The following is an 18,183-nucleotide window of genomic DNA, read 5'->3' as shown; positions in this document are numbered from 1 at the left end:
TTCTTCTGTGTCCTGTAACAAGACAGAGCTTCTCTTCTTGCAGCATTCGGGATCTCAGCCCAGGAGATGGCCAATTCCAAAACTACCATCACGAAGAACTATGTATCCTGTTAACTCATCAAACTGTTGATGTTGAAAGACAAACCCAAGCAAAATAGAACACAATGCTGATTATTTTTAGACAAGTAAAGCAGCAACAGGGATATGACAACAGAAAAACATATACATACTACAGGCAACAGGAGTTGCAGGCCACATTAGTTCCTGCATGCGTGACCTTCGACCTTGTGAATCGACGTATACTCCCATATGGCTGAAGCAAAGCAGGTATTCCTCATTACTGAGCTCCACAGCACAAAGGGCATCAAAAGACTGCTGTGAGAGGAAGATAAGCGAGGGGTCATTAGGATTTACCAGGTTCATAGATTGTCCATCTCCCTGGATGGTCAACAGAGAGAACCCAGACTGGTAGCCAACACAGAGCTTGTCCTTGAACACTGTCATCCACTGTACAGTTCCTGGAGCCTGAATTTCACCAAATTTTTTGTGGAAAGGTTTAGTTCTGTGAATTTCATAGCAAAAAACCTGTCGCTTGACAGCCACAAACAAACACGTTGAGGAACTCTTCTTTAGCGTTCCAGTTGTAATCAATTGGCAGCCTTTAGTTTCTGCAAGCTTAATATCAAAGTTTCCTTCTGACCCATCCAGAGAGGCCCAAGGGTAAAGGTGAACATGATGGTTCCGACCGCAGATGAGGATGATAATTTTCTCTTTGGGTGCAAGCTCTATCTGGTACACCTTCTTGCAGTCAGCAGCTCGGACTATCACTGCAAAGGAAACAAGAGGCGCTGTAAGTTAAACAAGAAAACCACCAGGCCTGGAAACACTGCAGTGTTATATACTGATGTCTGAAAATGAATCTAAACAGTGACACATACCAGATAAGAAAGAGTACTTATTATACATATTCAATCCTTTGTTATTAATTCTCAGAATGAACAATGAAACAAAGCATTCCTGCAACTCATTCTGTTGATACAAAGTCTCAGCAACACTTTGCAGGAAAAGACTGCTTAACATCTGGGATAAACAGAAAATTTTTTACATAACATCTGTACTATCTATACACTGCAAGATGCTGTATCCATTGAAATGGGTTCCACCTTCAGGAAAATATCCGCATCTTCAGTAGATTACAGAGGAAGACCAAATTAGCAGAACACAAAGAGAAGAAATACAAAGTATTTAATGATGATAACTGAGTTAATGCTGTACTGGTGGCAAATGTCTCAGCCAAACACAAAAGCAGAATAGTAAGCGGATGTTAAAACACCCATATGGAAAGGCAAAAAATGCTGTGTGATGGGGAAAGAATAAAGAGGTACCAACTTAAGCTGCAGTGAGACAGGTTCAGGACAGGCACCAAGAAAAGCCTTCTCACAGTAAGTACTAGTTAGGCTACCATGGAAGCTGGGGAGTTTTACAATCTTTAAAACAGGGTTAGAGGCAACTAAGAGGGTTAGGTACAATATGTTCTGCTTTGGGGATTGTGGGTATACAGGCACTTTCAGGAAAGTAGCGAGTATTTCATGGGGAACAAATAGAAGAGATGAGTCAATTCCAAACTAGGAAACATAATATGCATAAGCCAGTTATATTAAAATGTCACTTTCAGTTTTCTGTTAGTTGAATGTATTAAAAATATTTGTGAATGATAATTTTAAAAAGTTAACTAGAGATTTTACGCCTTCTTTTCACCAATAGTTGAATAACCGTGCCAAGTTACCAAATTCTGTAAACTTTGGAACAACCTTGGCTGTTCAGATTACAAATCCAAGTGCTTTTGTGGTGTCTCTCCCCCTTGCACAAATAGATGATATGTCTCAAGAAATGTTCTATGAAATAACCAGCTTGGAACTTTGCCACAGAGAAAGGCTGTTTTTTTCCCTAGCTCCAACTCCAGCTTACAGTTTACTTTACTTGTCAAGAACTAAGTGATGTTCTGACCAAAGACCTTTGATATGAGCAGCTAGCAGCTAATTAACACTGAAAATTACAACTGCCATAAAGTAAGGGATTACAGTTTATAAAAATGCTATTAATACAAAGGAACTGGCCATAGGAAACCCCTGCAAAGCATTTGCTAATTTAAAACCAAAATTGGTAAATCCTTTTCACATTTCCATTTGACACGGTGATGCAGATAACCATTCTTTTATGAAATGACCTTTTAAATTCAGTGCACAATTTTCTTTTATGCATGAAGCTGTACTGGAATCTCTGGAATTATCTGCATCAAAAGTTATTTTTATATCTAAGTACTTACAGAATGGTGACCACTGGAAGCTTACTCAAAGGAATGGCATTTATTACTGCTAAAAAGAATTTCAAATACCTGCTGTCTCCCTGTGCAATGCAGATTCTCCTGGAACTGGGCAATGCCTTATTCCAAGCAACAAGCAGCACTAACATTTTGCTTTCTGGCCCAAAAATCACACCCCTGACTTCATTTGTTTCTGAAGGTCAAGTAAGTCTTTAAAAACCTCTATTCACTATTTTATTTTACATTGAAATGCAACTTCTAGCATGACTGCAATCCAACTTTGAAATTGCAACGAACTAAATTGCATTGAAAAAGGAAATTCAAGTTCTTCCATTGATGCCAACTGTCTTGAAATTGGAATGACAATGACTAAAAACAATCAAAGGGATATTTCAGGAGTGTCTCAGTGATTTTTCCAAATGTGGAAATGGCACTTTTTAATTTCACAAATCTGTATTACTGACCTCAACATCCTCAGCTCCCACATAGTTAAAGACACCAGAAGAACCCAAGCTTAGAGGTTATAAATATAGGTGAAGAGAGCACTGGGTATTTTGTTAGAAACAATACTATCAGAAAGCCAAGGTTGTTACCTCTTATACCACAAAAAAAAAACCATGGATTTATAGTGTTGTCTAAATTTAGAGTTTATAAGAAATAGTTCTTATAACAGGAGTTATAAGAAATTTTACAAGGTATGTTTGGTGCTTTTAAATTCAGAGGAAAAAAAAACCCCAACAAATATTTCCTATGGTAATTTGGAAAAGGGTAAATGGTAGTACATGAATGTATTTTAAATCTGCACTGCTTCTTAGAAATATATTACTTAACTTCTACAAATTCAGTTTAATTCAATTAGTTTATTCACTTTTTTGTTCATTTGTTTGTTCAAAATAAAAATATCTTACTTTGGAAACAGACAGCAAAATTAACCAGACTTGTCCTTTGCTTTCCATGCTTAAAACTGCATTTTGTATGGACTAACCCCAAGTATCTCCGTACTCATGTGCTAGCAATCCTTCTGGCCTCCACGCTTTCCCCACCATACCAAGGCATGTCTCCCACTGTTATTTGCATTTGTGCTCAGTATATCAGGGTAAAGGGAAAAATGTTTCCCTTACTCCCTAGCTGTGATTACTAATAATACAATAGAGGGATAAGCCTGTGCTGCCCAGTGACTATGCAGCATACGCTTTGCTTTGGTACCTGGGGCACACTCTGTGAATTTCTGGAATGGACATTCCAGTCCTCTGGAAGACCAGGCTAAATGGATTCCATTCTTCCCATAGCAGAGGGCAGAATTCATTAAGAGCAGGAAGGAAAAAGCAGGTTCAGAAGGAAGCATGGTGTCAGGGAGATTAAGAGATAATGGAAAATGGGCAAGCAAGGCATTTGCTTTGGCCATCATCAGGAAACAGGATGCAAGTGGCTGTCAAATTTCTGGAAGAAACAGATAACAATATGTAGTAGTTTTAATGGGAAGTCTACAAACTCTTGTGTTGCTTGCACTGGCTGTCTAGCTTCTAATTCATGCCAGTGTCGGTGGTACAGGTTGGAATAAGTCTGCTTCAATGTCAAGTTTTTCTTGCTCAATTCAAGTTCTATTTAGTAAGTGCCTGATAATTCACTGTACATCAACTGCTGCTGTGTGGGCTGTGCGTGCTCTGTGTGCTGAAGCATTTTGTTACCTGCTGTGGGAACACAGTTAAGGTGAGAATGTGTCAGAATATGCTCAGTAACTCATCCTTTTAATTTCAGCCAGTCAACTGAATGTAATGATAATGATGAAATTAGTGCCTGCATCTCACATTCACTTTTCCTTCTCATCAATTAACTGAGCACTTAACATACATGAAGGGCTGCTGTGTAACGTATATTATAACAGCATTAAAAGTGATGGAGCTCATTATTCTCTATGCAACTGCTGCATGCATTATGGCCTAACTTACCATCGCGGGTCACCTCTATCACATACAGTCCTTCTTCTGATCCAATTGCTATTCTATCTTGATCTAAACAAGGACGGGAAAATAACAAAAAGGAAAGGCTATTAATTCAGCTCCACTTAATCTTCTCTTTAAAACACACTGTTTGCTTTGAATGGCTGGAAAAATTACTGGACAAACAGATTTTCAATAGCAAATCAATTTTGCTTAACTTCATGCAGTCTGTCAAATGCATGCTATATATCATATTTCTATAACAACCTGTTGAACAACTGAATAGTATTATTTACTCTGAGTGGATGAAGAAATCTGAATATCAATGTAAGACTAGCATTTCCCCCTGTTATTAAATTCCTACAAAGGAATTCAGCTGAGGAATTTATTTCAAGGTGTCAGTGCTCTCACTAGAGAAACCCATCTAAAAGCTTCAACAATCCTCATGCACTTATGAAAGTTAAAGCAAACATACCTACAATAGCAGCAGCTAAACTTGCTTTAATAAGAGGCAGTGTACTGTCATAGGCTTCTTGTGGAATATGCACAACCTGGTTTTTCAGTCTGTTTTTGTGCAGGATAGACTGCAACCCTTCAAGGATTCCAACCCACTTTCTCTTCTCATTCTCATTTTCCGTCAGGATCAGTAGAGAACAAGACTTTGAAGGCAAACCTAAGAGAGAAGCTGTCACCTTTTAACAGAGAGAGTTAAATTAATAAGAGCAATAAAAGCCTTTTTTGGCAGTATTATATACATCACAGAAGTGTGAAAGTAAAATACACTTTTTCATGACAACGTGATGATGTACCTGAGGGATATGCAACACAGCACACAGCTAATACGACCACAGCGCTTCAAAGAACCCCACACAAGCTACAGTGGCTTTGTTTAAAAATACTCAGTCTTGCTTAATCATTCTGAATCCTAAAATATGGGCAATGTACGCTACATTCCTTTCCTACAATAATCAGTACATTGCAGTAAAAGGCTCCTTCCTGCTCTGAACTGAAATTGCAGTCGCATGCCCTAATTTGTCCTGATTCCTTCCCCCAGCATTTTTTAATAACTTATTTTAAATGACTCACATGCTTCCTCAGTCAGATGCATTTAAACACTATGGCATTGCTAGGGTCAGTTCTACATTTTGATTTTGCTACTTGATTTTCAAAGTATTTGTCCAGGAGGAAGAGTACATTACATGTGCATTAAAAGCTCTGAAGAAAAGCAATGTTTTGAGACTGAAATACCGTATTCTCCCACTTCCCCATGATTAAAGGAAATCACTGTGGCTTCACCTAATTTTCAGGTAAACTGTCCTAAAGATCTCAAAGCAGAACATAGTCTGAATAGAAAAACTATCCAAAACCTTTCTGCTGTCCAAAGTATGCACTTAGTAGTTCTTATCCTAAGTTTTGTGTCCTGTATGAAGAGCCTGGAGTGTTTGTGAGTTCATGGGAACTGTGCTTTCAGTCACAGACAAACAGGCCACTAGCCAGTATCAGTCCCCAGAACAGACTTTTAGAATAAACAGACAAAGGCAGCAAAACCTACAGAAGTGCAGAACGGAAGGCTGTAACACGGAATAACACACCTTCAGCCTATATGCCTTGATAAGAAAAACACCGTAAAAGTGGATGATATAGTTATGCAACATAACTCTTCCCAGAAGAGTGAATTAAACAGTTAACACTCAAAGATAAAATATATCTGAAAGTAAATTTGGGACAGTATGATGTCAAAGACAGAACTTCAGAAGTAAAATGAAAGTGAAGAGCAGTAGGAAAAGAACAGAGTAGTTTCCAATTGCTCGTAGTTGTTATTACCCTGCACCAAGCTTTGTTCACATCTAAGCTGTAACAAAGCACTAATATTTTAAAGACAGGGTTATAATGGATAATATTTCTAAATCTGAAAACAAAACCAAACCAAATCTAGCTTCAGCTATGGTTTTGCTTTTGATGTACCACTAGATTCCTTGGTCTTTTGAAGGAGGCATTTTAATGCAGGCAAATGTGGAAAAAGAATTGGAGAAGTTGGTCATAATAGAAATAGCATTATTCATCATACCAAAATCCAGTGTTTGCTATGAAACTCAAGGCTCCTTAGCTCAAACTGTTAAACTGTGTAAGGATTCCACTACAGACACTCTTGGCAGCCATGTATCAATGGCAGCACTTAAACTACAGTGTTCGATGGCCTAACATCCAGCTTTAAAATCTGGTTACCAAGGAGAGATACGAGTCTGAGACAAGTTCTTCCTCTTCTTGATTTCATAGCGGGTTAGAGGTGGCAATATTTTAGTGTTTGGCAGCATTCTGGTATTGCTTTCTGGTGATGGAAGATCAAAAAGAAATAAAAATCTGTCTTTGGGGGGCCACCAATATCATCATATGTTACATGAAATTTTACATAGGAAAGAAGGATCAAATTTTTACGCAGATGATGTAAAGTAACAGTTTTAGCTGTTGTGTAGAAGTCACTCTATGTCATTATGTCAGCAAGATGCAAATCTAGCATTAAATGAAATGCAGAAAATAAACTCTCTTATATCAGGTATTACTGGTTTCCAGTTTTAGAAATTCCTTTTTTGAAGGAGAACATAAAACTGAGAAGAGAGGTGGACTTCGGCAGCTTTCTCTGGCCGCTTCAAAAGGGTATCTAAATGGATACAATCACAAACCAGACTTCCAGATAATTCATATCACATCTCTTTAGTAGGGGATGACCTGATCGAACTGTGGAGAGATTTTGTCACGTTTATCCACACAAGTATTCTTACATGGGGTTATATTTGACTTTTTTCTTAGACACATTTTCAGTTAAAAACTGCAGGCAGAAATTAGAGCAGCAAGTCAGGCAAGTTAAAATGTATGAATGCCTTGTTCTTAAACAAATCAACCACCATTCTGTATAGCTCATTTTCTCTCCTCAGAAGTTGCTTCCCATAGTATTCTGTGTTTGCTAATTTGCGAAGAAAGCAGGCAGATTGGAATAAAAAACCCCATCAAACAAACAAAACCCATTTAGAAAAAAGTAAGAGGAAAACAAAAGTAAAAGTAGCAGTAAACTAAAGGATAGAAATTCACTGCAGGAAATATTTCTACATAAAAGGAGAAAAACAAAGCCATGGAAGCGTTCAAGTAGCCAAGACATCTCCTATGCAAAACCCTAAAGGACCAAATGATTTGGACTGCATGTGACTGTCAGCTCTTTGGCTTCCATGTTCCACTGACTTGACTCTATATGACTGAGCATCAGAGACTATGAAAACAGTGAGTTTGTGTATTTAAATGCAGGAGATTGTAGATAATGGTTACTGACCTACTCTTCTCTGTATTTTAAAATTTCAGATTAAATATAATCCACATAAAACCTAGGAAAGATGTTCATGCTGTTAAAAATGAAATACAGCATTCAGAGAGAAGATACACTTAAGAGGATATTGTAAAAAGCTAATTATTTTCTAATTCTAGATTTTTTCTATTATACTTCAATATGGAATTAAGGAAACAAATTTCAATTTTTTTTTTTTTAATATACAAGACAACACATGACAAAACTAGAATCAGTGAGCACAACCCAGCTTCAGCCTACTGTGTTACAGCATCAGTTCCTAAAGCAAGAGTACTCCAAAGCCAAGAAAGAAAAACCAGGATCTGGTAATACCAATGGAAGAGGAGACTAGAACATTATAATCAAGAAAATAAAAAAAGCCAAGCATTGTATATAAGGAAGTAACAAAAGAAGGAGAACTTTGTTCTTTACAATTCAGTTATAAGAGGAGTATCACATTGCTCCTCTACACATTTCGGAACCCCTCGTAAATTCTTACACTTCTGCGTAACTTAAATATGAGTAATGTACTTTGCTGTCAAAGCAAAACACGCATAATTAGCTTGTATTTTCTTTAAAGGTAAATTGATAGCCTTACCCTGAATATGCAAGGGATGTCTTTACGAGTTGCATGTATTACATCCGATGCTAGGACAGAGCTCACACAAAAATCTTCATCTCTAGTAAGAAAGAGAGCAAGAGAATCACATATAAGCCCACACTAACATTATTCAACAAAATCTAATTGATATCGCAACTGCTTCAATAGGCTGCAATCTCCTAGCACCATACAGAGGTCACAACTGCGATCACTGCTTGTTATGCTCTAACAATCCTTGACCTAAACAACTCACAAGCTTTAGTTATGTTTCTACAGCATTTATTACATGTAACTCAGTCCACCTGAAGTTAAGTGGGGTGGCTTTATGTAGTTTTGGTTTACCAACCACACCTAATCTACAATTAGCAGCAAGAATATTGCTCTTCCAGCCCAGCAGACACGTTAGAAATGAATAATTCATACCTCAATGTGTAGGAAGAGAAGGGCCTTTGGAAAAAAAGAAAAATCACATAAAAAGCTCTTGGCAACATAATTATAGTTTGCGGGATTCAAATAAGGGTTTTCAAAACAGCTAGATTTTATTCTCTATTACAGTAAAATAAACAGATATCGGAACAACTTTCGCATTTCAGAGTGCTCCACCCCAGAGGGCTTGACTACACAAGCCTTTTTAAACTGAATGTGACCAAGCTGATCACCGTAATTGCCAATTTTAGTGTAAAGATGACACTAATGCCTGAAACCTGCTCCTGCTAGAATTCATAGCTGTGGTGGTTAACATCTATTAAAACATCCAAGAATCCTCAGAAGACAGATTCCAAGAGGCAGCTACAATAAGCAGATAAAGCATTGGACAGTTGGTACAGTATCTGGCTAAGTTGCTTCAAGCAATGTACTGATGTGAATGCTGCTATCTGCAACACTTCTACACTTCTGCTCCTCCTGTCAGCATGTCAGAGAGAGCTGACACTGACAGTCCTCAGAGAATAAATGTGAGAACAGAACAGCAGTACTGGTGCAAGCCCACAGTCCTACTGCCTGGAAAAAATACAGAGCAAGGTGCTTGTGCAATGAAACTTTATATTTGACAGAGACAGAAGGCGCTGTAACATTAAAAGGTATTATATTTTCTTGATATTTCCATAAACGGAAATAAAGAAACTTATTGGTTACTCTAATCAATGTAAGTCTCAGATGTTTTTGCAGACAGTACTCAGTGGTTCAAGTGGTTCACCATGAAAAAGTAATTCCTGTCAGAAGGGTCAAAACTACTTGTACTGTCAATTAGTTGATGTTTTTCTGAAGACTACTTCTGTTTTAATAATGTTCCTGAAATTACTGGGTACGGAAATTATCTGTGACTCGAGGTTGAGGTCAGAGTGTGTAGCAGGGAAAAGCAATCTAACAAAGTCCATTTTTTTTCCTATGTGTGCATAGGGAATTCTAGGAAGAACCATGCTAATAACATTGTAAATATTAGTGATTGTAGTGTAAGTGACTATAAAGACACTTCAGTGACTTGCTATTGAGACAACCAATTCAGCCTAACATTAGCTGCAGTCTATATACAGAACAGACAAGCCTTGTTGGACAGAGCTCTCATGATCTTAAAGTTTCTCATGTACTACAAATAAATACTCCTGATGGTAAAAAAATACAGAGGGTTTCTACTCTGTCATAAGAATACAAACCTGAGATCCAAGACTTGACTTGCAACAACTCCAGGCTGGGTGGATTTTCCTTCAGGCACATCATATAAGAACAGCTTACAGTCACAGACAACTGCATAAGCTCTCTGCCACCCTTTCTTAACTCCCGTAGGCTTTGGGACCTGCATATAAATAACTGATTGCTTATTAAATGTAAGCACATGTAGTAGACACAGAAAGCAAGGCATTTAGAAAAGCTTATACTTAGATCAATGGATTGAAAGACGTTCTACTTGTCCTTCAAAACGGGGTTAAAAATGTTAAGTAATCAAACAATCTTTTTCCTTAAGTTCAACCATTCCCTGTTACGGTTTAATAAATATATTAGGTAGCATTAGGACAAAGAATGGGGCTTGTATATTCCACAAATGCCAAAATGGTACGACAGTTTACCTTTTATATTATGCTTACATCAACAACAACAGCAATTCTTCCTCAAAGCATGCTTCCCCCCTCCCCCCCCCCCCCCCCCCACTTATGAACATTGTAGTTACTAATCTACTAACCTTTAGCTCTTCTAGTAAAACCAACCGTTTCTCCCACATCTAAAGTAACGAAGGTTAAGTAAGTTACACAGACAGCACACAAAGCCCTAAGGCTTTAGCACAATTTAGGAGATCTGTTTAAACATACTTAGAGGTTCCAAGCTGCATAGCTCTAAGTGGAGTTTAGTATTCTTCTCTTGTCCAAGAACAAAAGACTGTTACCTTTACATAACCTTTATAGGCGGTTCCTATTCCTCTTTGCACATCTACTCCAAGAGGCCTTTTGGCTTGCTCAGGGGGTATGGGGCAGACCTGAGGTGCACTATCCTTGCAGGAAACATGGCATGCAAATGAACACACTAAGTACAAAAGAGAAAATGCACAGTGAAACGCGTGTATGAGTCATAACAGGAGATTAACACAGGTTAACCTTACGCTCAGCAAATCAATTAATCACACTGAAACTGGCAGTCAAATACTGCAATAGCCCACTATGCTAAACAACTGAACACACCCAGTATGAGACTCTCCAAAGTGCTTTTATTGTCTCTTTTAAGCCTATTACTTCTACAAAGGGCAGGAACTGAGTCCAGATTTCAAGGCAATTTATGAAAGCATTTTCCAGAAGGAAAAGGAGTTGGTCAGCCTCACTGGTGTTAAGCAGCAACTAACCCAGTCACTGAATTGAAAAAGTATTAAAGGAGGAATAAAAATTACAGGGCAGTCATATGAAATAAATACAGTAGCTGTTTAATTTGATCTAAGTATGCAAGCATAATGCAAAGAAAAAGTAAAACTAAACTGACAAAGAAAAAAATAAAAGGGTTAAACTATTAAACGCAGGCAATAGACTTGAAAGCGTAATAAAGTAAAAGCCAAGGGACTAAGACTGAAATGCTGTGTAGTGAAAAGGGACATAAGAGTTTAACTATACTAATTGTTGCATCCTTTCTTCATCAGCAAGGGACAGGGGTTTCTAGGTCTCCTGTCTATAAAGCATTCACACAGAAGCACTACACAGCAAAACCTCAGCACATGCATCACTTTACATGAGACAGACTACAAGAACTGCAGAATGAATTAACACATGATATCAGGGCATCCGACCCACAGTTTATGGGTCAGATCTTTCCACAGAGACTTTGCTGGTTTGTCCCAGATATCCTGTTTCTACCAGTAGGCTTGGGAAGGCAGTGCGAGTGGCACAACACTGCTCTATTCTGTTTTCTCTTAGACATATTCTCAGAATTGGGCATTTGGCAGATACTCTATCCACATGCAGTCCCATAGTTACAAAGGGTCAAAGGATTTCAGTAAACCTAGGAACAGCCTGCTTTTCTGCTAGAGCCACAGACTGGCCTACAAACCTCCTCCTCATGATGCCTGAGGGAACAGCCAGGAGAGAGGGCAGTCCAGAGCAGCCTGCCCAGCTTGCTCTTTGAGCTGCGGTCTGCTCCCAGAAGGAGAGGGGTTACCAAAAAGTCATGCATGGAAAGTACTGCATGTGCTCTCCAAAACCAGATAATAAATTCAGCTCTTTCAGGAGGCATCATAATTATTTGTGACTGTGAATATCAAAGCACACAGGTTACATAATAGTGAAAATCCACAGGATACAGCCAGTTCCACAGGCCTCTAAAAGTGCAGCTGTATTTTACTGTAGTCTCCAGCATTAAAAAGAGGAGGAATTGGGAAAAACAAGTGTTTGGGAGTGGAACATTGCAAAATTTTGTTGTACTGGAGTCATCTATATTCTTAGGTCAAAATGATTGTGGGTTTTTTTTCCTGTAGCTATCACTACGTGGAGTAGACGAGGCAAACTGGAAAACTAATCATGCAGAGTTTCATCAAAATATGAGGAAAAAAACCAAACCCAAAGCTGACAGCTACACTAAGGGAAAAATGCCATTTCATACTTGCAGGAAGAGATGCAAACCAAGAGTTTAGAACTGTCATCAAAAGGAGACAAAAGGAAGCCCCAGGGCAAGTGCTGGCAGAGCATGGGTGCGCCTGGGGAAGAGCTGACACCAGAAGATTTTCCAGGAAAAAAAACCTGAAGGGCAGATGAAGTAATCTGAATATGATACTGAAGGTGTCAGTGGAGAGGGTTTCACTAGCAAGAACTAAGCTGGGCCCAGACATACATAAGGTTATTTATACTGTTCAATAGGTTTGTGTATTCATGTGTCTAATCAAGATACAGGTAAGTATTTCCAAATAAAATTCCTCCATATACTCAAACGTGGAATTCAGTAGTGACACATGCATCACAGAAAGCATTGTAAATAAAACCAATGGAGAGTGAGACAGGCTACAGGTCAAAAGCCCCAGCAAATGCTCCTCCCAACATATGGGGTCTAGGATCAGGATAGCACAAAATAGACAGACTCAGATTTCTGCTATCAGAGCATTGCTGTAGTCTTCTCCAGTATGGAAGCATAAAGCAGCCCTGCTTCCCCACTTCCAACCCCCAACTCACAATGTAACAACACTAATGGTAGCAGAATTAATTAGCAATATGAAAGGGAACCATGAGGGCTTATATTAATTCTTTGATTTTAGAAGTCTGATGATGATATAGGAGAAAGGAGAACCATTCAGTGGCAGCTACCCCTCTCATTCCCTCTCCATGGAAATGGCTGTCTTCAAATACTTTAGAGTTTTGGGACAATTTTTCAGGGACTTGCTGAAAACATAGAAAGTTTAACTGACTCACCGTCACAGGCATAACCTTGTCGAACTAATCCCACCATAAGAGAAGTGCAGTGACTACACTGAGTGGGGCTTGTGAATGACTTGATATTGAGCTGGTGAGCTTTAGGCTGAAAGATACATTCAGGATAAAAAAAAAAAAAACAATAAAATTTTCACTTTCTGTACTTATGTAATAGAAGCAACTCCCTTCACCACTCTCCAGTGTATCAGAGTGTACATTATGAAACCTGGGCTTCTTTTAAGTAAGTGCAGCTTGTAAAAGATGTTGCAAGACAACAATTTTATTTCCAACTGCATAAGACACTTAAACCCAAACCTACAACCATTTCTTATCATTCCTTCTGACAAATTAAAACCCACCAACTTGCATGCAGAAAGGTTTGATTAAAAACACAGACCTAACAAACAAACACATGACAAACCCAAACAGGACAAGAACAAACACAGAGGGCTCATTTATAAATGGCTTTTTTTTCCTTTGTTCTTTATAATAAGGTTAGCACAGTCCCCCTACCTTTGGTACAGCTAGAGAAATGGACTGAATGGTGGGGGAAGGAGCAGCAGGCATCCTCTGAAGCCGAATTGGTTCCTGAATCACAAAAAACTGTAATTGAGCAAAATGAGGCTTCAAGAATTTGTTTCAAGATTGGGGTGGCAAAGCTTACTGTGTTCTGATTTTTTTCCTTTTTCTTTTTTTTTTCAAATTATTAACAATTTAATCATCATTAACACTGCCATTCTGATTTAAGAGAAACAGATTGTGTTTTAAAGCACTCACAGGAAAGCCTGCACACAAAAACACAAGCAGCAATACAGAAAACATACGTAAATGAGTTACACCAACATACACAGAGCCAGCAAAAAGGTTTCATTTGCAGATGCCTTCAAAGCAGTTGCAATTAAGACTGACACATTGTAAATAAGCAATGTTCAATCCTTCTTCTTCATAATGAATGCTGCAGCATGTATTTATCATGAACAAGACAGAGACTTTCTAGTGAATTACTCTTCAGGGTAAAAAAACCGCTCTTACTTCTTGTTGTTGTTCTGCAGTTACAACCGAAGTAGATGGTGAAACTTCTGACTTGGGACCCTGGGTTTCCTGCTCACTAATAGAACTGGTCTGCAAAAGTGACAGTAAGTATGTTAGATTAGATACCACAGATCTGATGAAGTGTTCTCACATCAACAAGATGGAAACAAAAACCAACACTGATTTCTATGTGCAGTACACATACCTCTAACAACTTTCCACTCTGGAAAAAAACAAATAAAATCTTTCCTCAAAATGAACCCTGCCACCTGATGGAAAAGCTGTAAAACTGGAAGTACTGAAATGCAAAACCCCACAGTAGGCAGCATAAATGCTGCAACAGCCACCTTCTCCCAGCAAGGCTGTGTCTAATCTCTTACATGCAGGTATGGAATGATGTCTGAGAAGCTTGGCAATCAGCCATGGAATAGCTTATTTCTCACGGTAGCTTACTACAATAGGATTTTTATAGCACACAGCAGCCAGTAATTCTGCCACAAGAAAAATTCTTAAAGTAGTGCTACACCATCTTCTAAATAATTGTTTAAAAAAGGTTGGCCTCTGTTATTAAAAGAATCACATGTTCTTAATCACACTGACTTATATTTCACTAAAATTGATGAAGAGCATCCATTACAAGCCTTCTATTAATTTCACACTTAAATTAGCAACTACTATTTGCCAGCACAAGGGGGAAGTATGCTACAATTCCAGAGCTAAAGCAGCTGGGTGTGGAAGTAGGACACTGTATTACTGTACTCTAAGGACATCATGAAAACCATGATTAACAAACATCTGATTAGACATCACATCAATGATGTAATTAGCACTAAAGGCAACAAGTAATGAATCACTCACTTCCCAGCCAGTTTAGACAAGAAGACAGCTCAAGTTCAGCTAGCTCACTAAATATGTTCAGATATTTGTTATTTTTTGAGTTATGAATTGATTGGTAGAGCTAGGCCAATTAAGATCGAATTCTACCATTATGTAATATGAACTATTTGAAAATGCTAAGTGTGATTCAGCTTTAGCCATATAGATAGTAAAAACATAAAAAAGTAAGCCTATAAGAGGTTTAGTGGATTAACTTATAGAGAAGTCAAGGAAGCAAAATATCTAGTTTTAGAAGGCCGTTTTTACTACAACAGGTCACAACAAGATAAGGAGACAAAACTACTAGCAAAAACTTACTTCTTCCCAAAAGGCTAGCAGAGAAGATGTAGACGAAGAAGAAACAGAATCCTTTGTTGTAACGGATATGAGGGATAAAAATGATCACTTATCACCCAGAATAAAACTTCAGACAGGATATTAGTAGGCTAGCTAAATAAAATGTTTTGTATGGCCAAATGATATTCATCCAAACTAAATTAACCCAGAGGAGATGACACTGACTACAAGTACACATGAAAAAATATTGTTAACGGAAGTCATCAAGTATAGTATCAGCAATTTTAATGTAATTTGTTAGAAAATGTCACCTGCATTTCCATGGCAACTATAATTTATTTCAGGATCTGCAGAATGGACTGCTGATTAGTTATGGGCTTGATATTCAACATGTCACAGTTTTAAGTATAACTGTCGCTTTCTAAAGTAATGTTTTAAAGTAACAAGGGCAGTAGATAATAATTATTATTCAGATAGCAGCATATATCATGTTTCTCTCTCTTCTCTCCATCTCATCCATATAGTACACCTTGCTGCTTAAGCAATGAAGCCAGCACGGACATTTTGTGACTGAGAAAGAGCACATACACAAAGTGTATGCAAATACCACAGTATGGACACAGTTTTCTTTTCAGCAACAGTGACAATATGAAAAAAGTACACATTTCAGATATAAAATCTAACCAGACCAATGAGGTTTTAACCTGAGTCCCTTTAACTCAGATCCATAAACATAACAGCTCTTGGTTTTATCCTAAGCTGTCTATACATTTTGGGAAGGGGGAAAAAAAAGTAAAGAAAAAAAAAAAACTCCTGGAAAACCTTCAGGGATCAAGAGTTCATGAAGTAAGGAAATGTGATTCCAATGTTGCATTTAACAGCTGCTTCCTCAGGCAATGCACAAACCCTTTAAAGTGAAACGCCCATTTGGACCTGTGATTTGTATTATTAGTTTTCTTAGGATCAGAGGGTGTGTCATGATAAACTTATACCAACATCTGTGGGTGCTCTGATTCTCTTCCCTGTTCCTTCTACTCTAACCACTACATTAAGATCTGGAGCCAACAATTTTACATATCTGTTTAAATGCTCTTTGAACTGTATGAATACTTTTCTTTGTATTAACCGGCATCTTCCAACTGCAAAGCGTTTAATCCCTTATTTGTAACAGGGTGTGCCGGCCTTTCCAAAAAAACCTGAATATAAATTATTTAGCCAAACATTTGAGATTAACCTAAACAAAAAAGCTAGAATGAGAAATAATGAATGTGAACTTCTGGGAATATTTCCCAAAGAAACCAGCTTCTCTACAAAATGCCAAGCTATCTGACATCTGCTGGGTATTCAATTCTGCACCACACTAATTTGGCTGATATGCCAGATCCAAATGTGCCATATAGTGCCCAAGTGTTATTTTACATAATAAAAATTCAGCTATCATATTTTTATAGATATTTAATGTAATAACTCACTCTGAATGTCAGATCACGTGCAAGAGGAGACGTGTTGAAATATTCAAAAATGGAATCTTGAAAGTCTGGAAGTTTGAGACCTGAAACCCAAAGCAGAACAGGCTTAGCTAAAAGGCAAAATCCCAGGTAGTGTTGGATCTCTGTTAAATAACAGTAGCCTTAATTACCTGAATCTGTTCTGTATTTTTCTTCCATTTTTTTCTTCAAACCTTCCATCTCTTCCAACAGTTCCCTATTTTTTGCTTCTGATTCCTTTAATTTACTAAAGCAACACAATATGATCAAAACTCAATGTGAAATATCACAAAGGCAGAAATAGCAGTGCACAGAGGTGATAATTTCTGGCCCTACATCTCAGAGATTTCATTTAATTCCTGGTCCTACATCCTGTTTTGGAAATGAGGAGTGGTGATTTTTTTTTTAAATATTCCCATTTTTAAGGCTGATAAATTTTACTTCCCCCCTTGAACAGGCACCTCACTACTAGAGAGTGAAAACTGTACTTTAGACTCCTATTGTCACTGCAGATACCTGCCAAACAAAATTATTCTAAGAGTAGTCTGACTTTTAATTCCCAAGAATATGTCTATTCTCAGCTTAGTCTAAGAAAAGGTATTGAATTTGCTTTTATGCTTTTTCCCCTCAGGTGCCAGAGGGAGAATGAGATTTATATCTCATTACCAAGCTATTCACAGCAGTGAAACATTTATTTGAAGAAATCTTGAGAATTCTCATTTGACTATGTAAGAAACATGTCTGTAGAATTGGATCTTTTTGGCAGAGTCCAATATCCCAAGCACAATGGGCCATTCTAAGAAAGTTGTTACTGTTCTAATCAGCAGTTTAGAACTGGTTGCAAAAAAAACAGTTCTAAACCAAACAGAAAAATTGAACTATTTTTAAAACCGAAAGAGAACCAAAGACCTTATTACCTTTCAAAAGACATATTTGCATCTTTAACTTTTCGTAGCTCTTCCTGAACTAGTTGTTTGGCACGAATTTCTGCATCAAGGGCTGACTGTAATTCCAGCCTCGCTGACATATCCAACTTCTGACTGCGTCGCACTTTCCAAAGTGGATCCTGTTGCAGTAAATTACTGAACATTAATGTCAACTGTCTAAAGATATTTCTGTTCTTATTCGAAGACATAAATTAGTTTTTACACTGCTTCAAAAAATTTAGTTAAAAATGTAAAAAAAAAAAAAATTTAAAAATTTAGTCTAGAATAAGTTAGTTATGGACAGTATACCTGCTGCATGGAAACTGGTCAACAGACAGACTTTGTTACACAAAAATGAAGTAACGAGCAATTTTTGTATTGGTTAAACCACTAACAGGATATGCTTGAAACTAGAATGCTGCATGACCAAGCATGGAAGTCAAACTGAGAAAACCCACTGAAAATACTTAGTTTTCATTGTCCAGTCTTGAAAAGA

General features: G+C 37.7%; 1 protein-coding gene across 12 annotated transcripts in view; it reads right to left on the bottom strand.

The window, feature by feature from the left end:
- CDC42BPB (CDC42 binding protein kinase beta) overlaps nt 1-18,183 on the bottom strand; it is a 100,847-nt gene that overhangs the window by 8,280 nt on the left and 74,384 nt on the right. For 3 of the 12 annotated variants that reach the window (XM_065685143.1, XM_065685146.1, XM_065685144.1), the window contains exons 19-31: nt 17,679-17,827; nt 16,914-17,008; nt 16,747-16,826; nt 14,102-14,191; nt 13,583-13,672; nt 13,070-13,175; nt 10,576-10,712; nt 10,375-10,413; nt 9,851-9,990; nt 8,196-8,277; nt 4,739-4,955; nt 4,273-4,335; nt 231-827 (exon numbers count right to left, since the gene is read on the bottom strand). In XM_065685143.1, the coding sequence (XP_065541215.1) occupies nt 231-827; nt 4,273-4,335; nt 4,739-4,955; nt 8,196-8,277; nt 9,851-9,990; nt 10,375-10,413; nt 10,576-10,712; nt 13,070-13,175; nt 13,583-13,672; nt 14,102-14,191; nt 16,747-16,826; nt 16,914-17,008; nt 17,679-17,827 (1,885 nt within the window). The remainder of the gene's footprint in view (nt 1-230; nt 828-4,272; nt 4,336-4,738; nt 4,956-8,195; nt 8,278-9,850; nt 9,991-10,374; nt 10,414-10,575; nt 10,713-13,069; nt 13,176-13,582; nt 13,673-14,101; nt 14,192-16,746; nt 16,827-16,913; nt 17,009-17,678; nt 17,828-18,183) is intronic. The other 9 variants (XM_065685147.1, XM_065685149.1, XM_065685151.1 and 6 more) reach the window with 5 other exon arrangements.

Source organism: Lathamus discolor, chromosome 6 (genome assembly GCF_037157495.1).
Source record: "Lathamus discolor isolate bLatDis1 chromosome 6, bLatDis1.hap1, whole genome shotgun sequence".
Taxonomy (NCBI): domain Eukaryota; kingdom Metazoa; phylum Chordata; class Aves; order Psittaciformes; family Psittacidae; genus Lathamus; species Lathamus discolor.
Note: the sequence above shows the minus strand (reverse complement) of the source record. Positions and strands in the feature narration are given on the sequence as shown.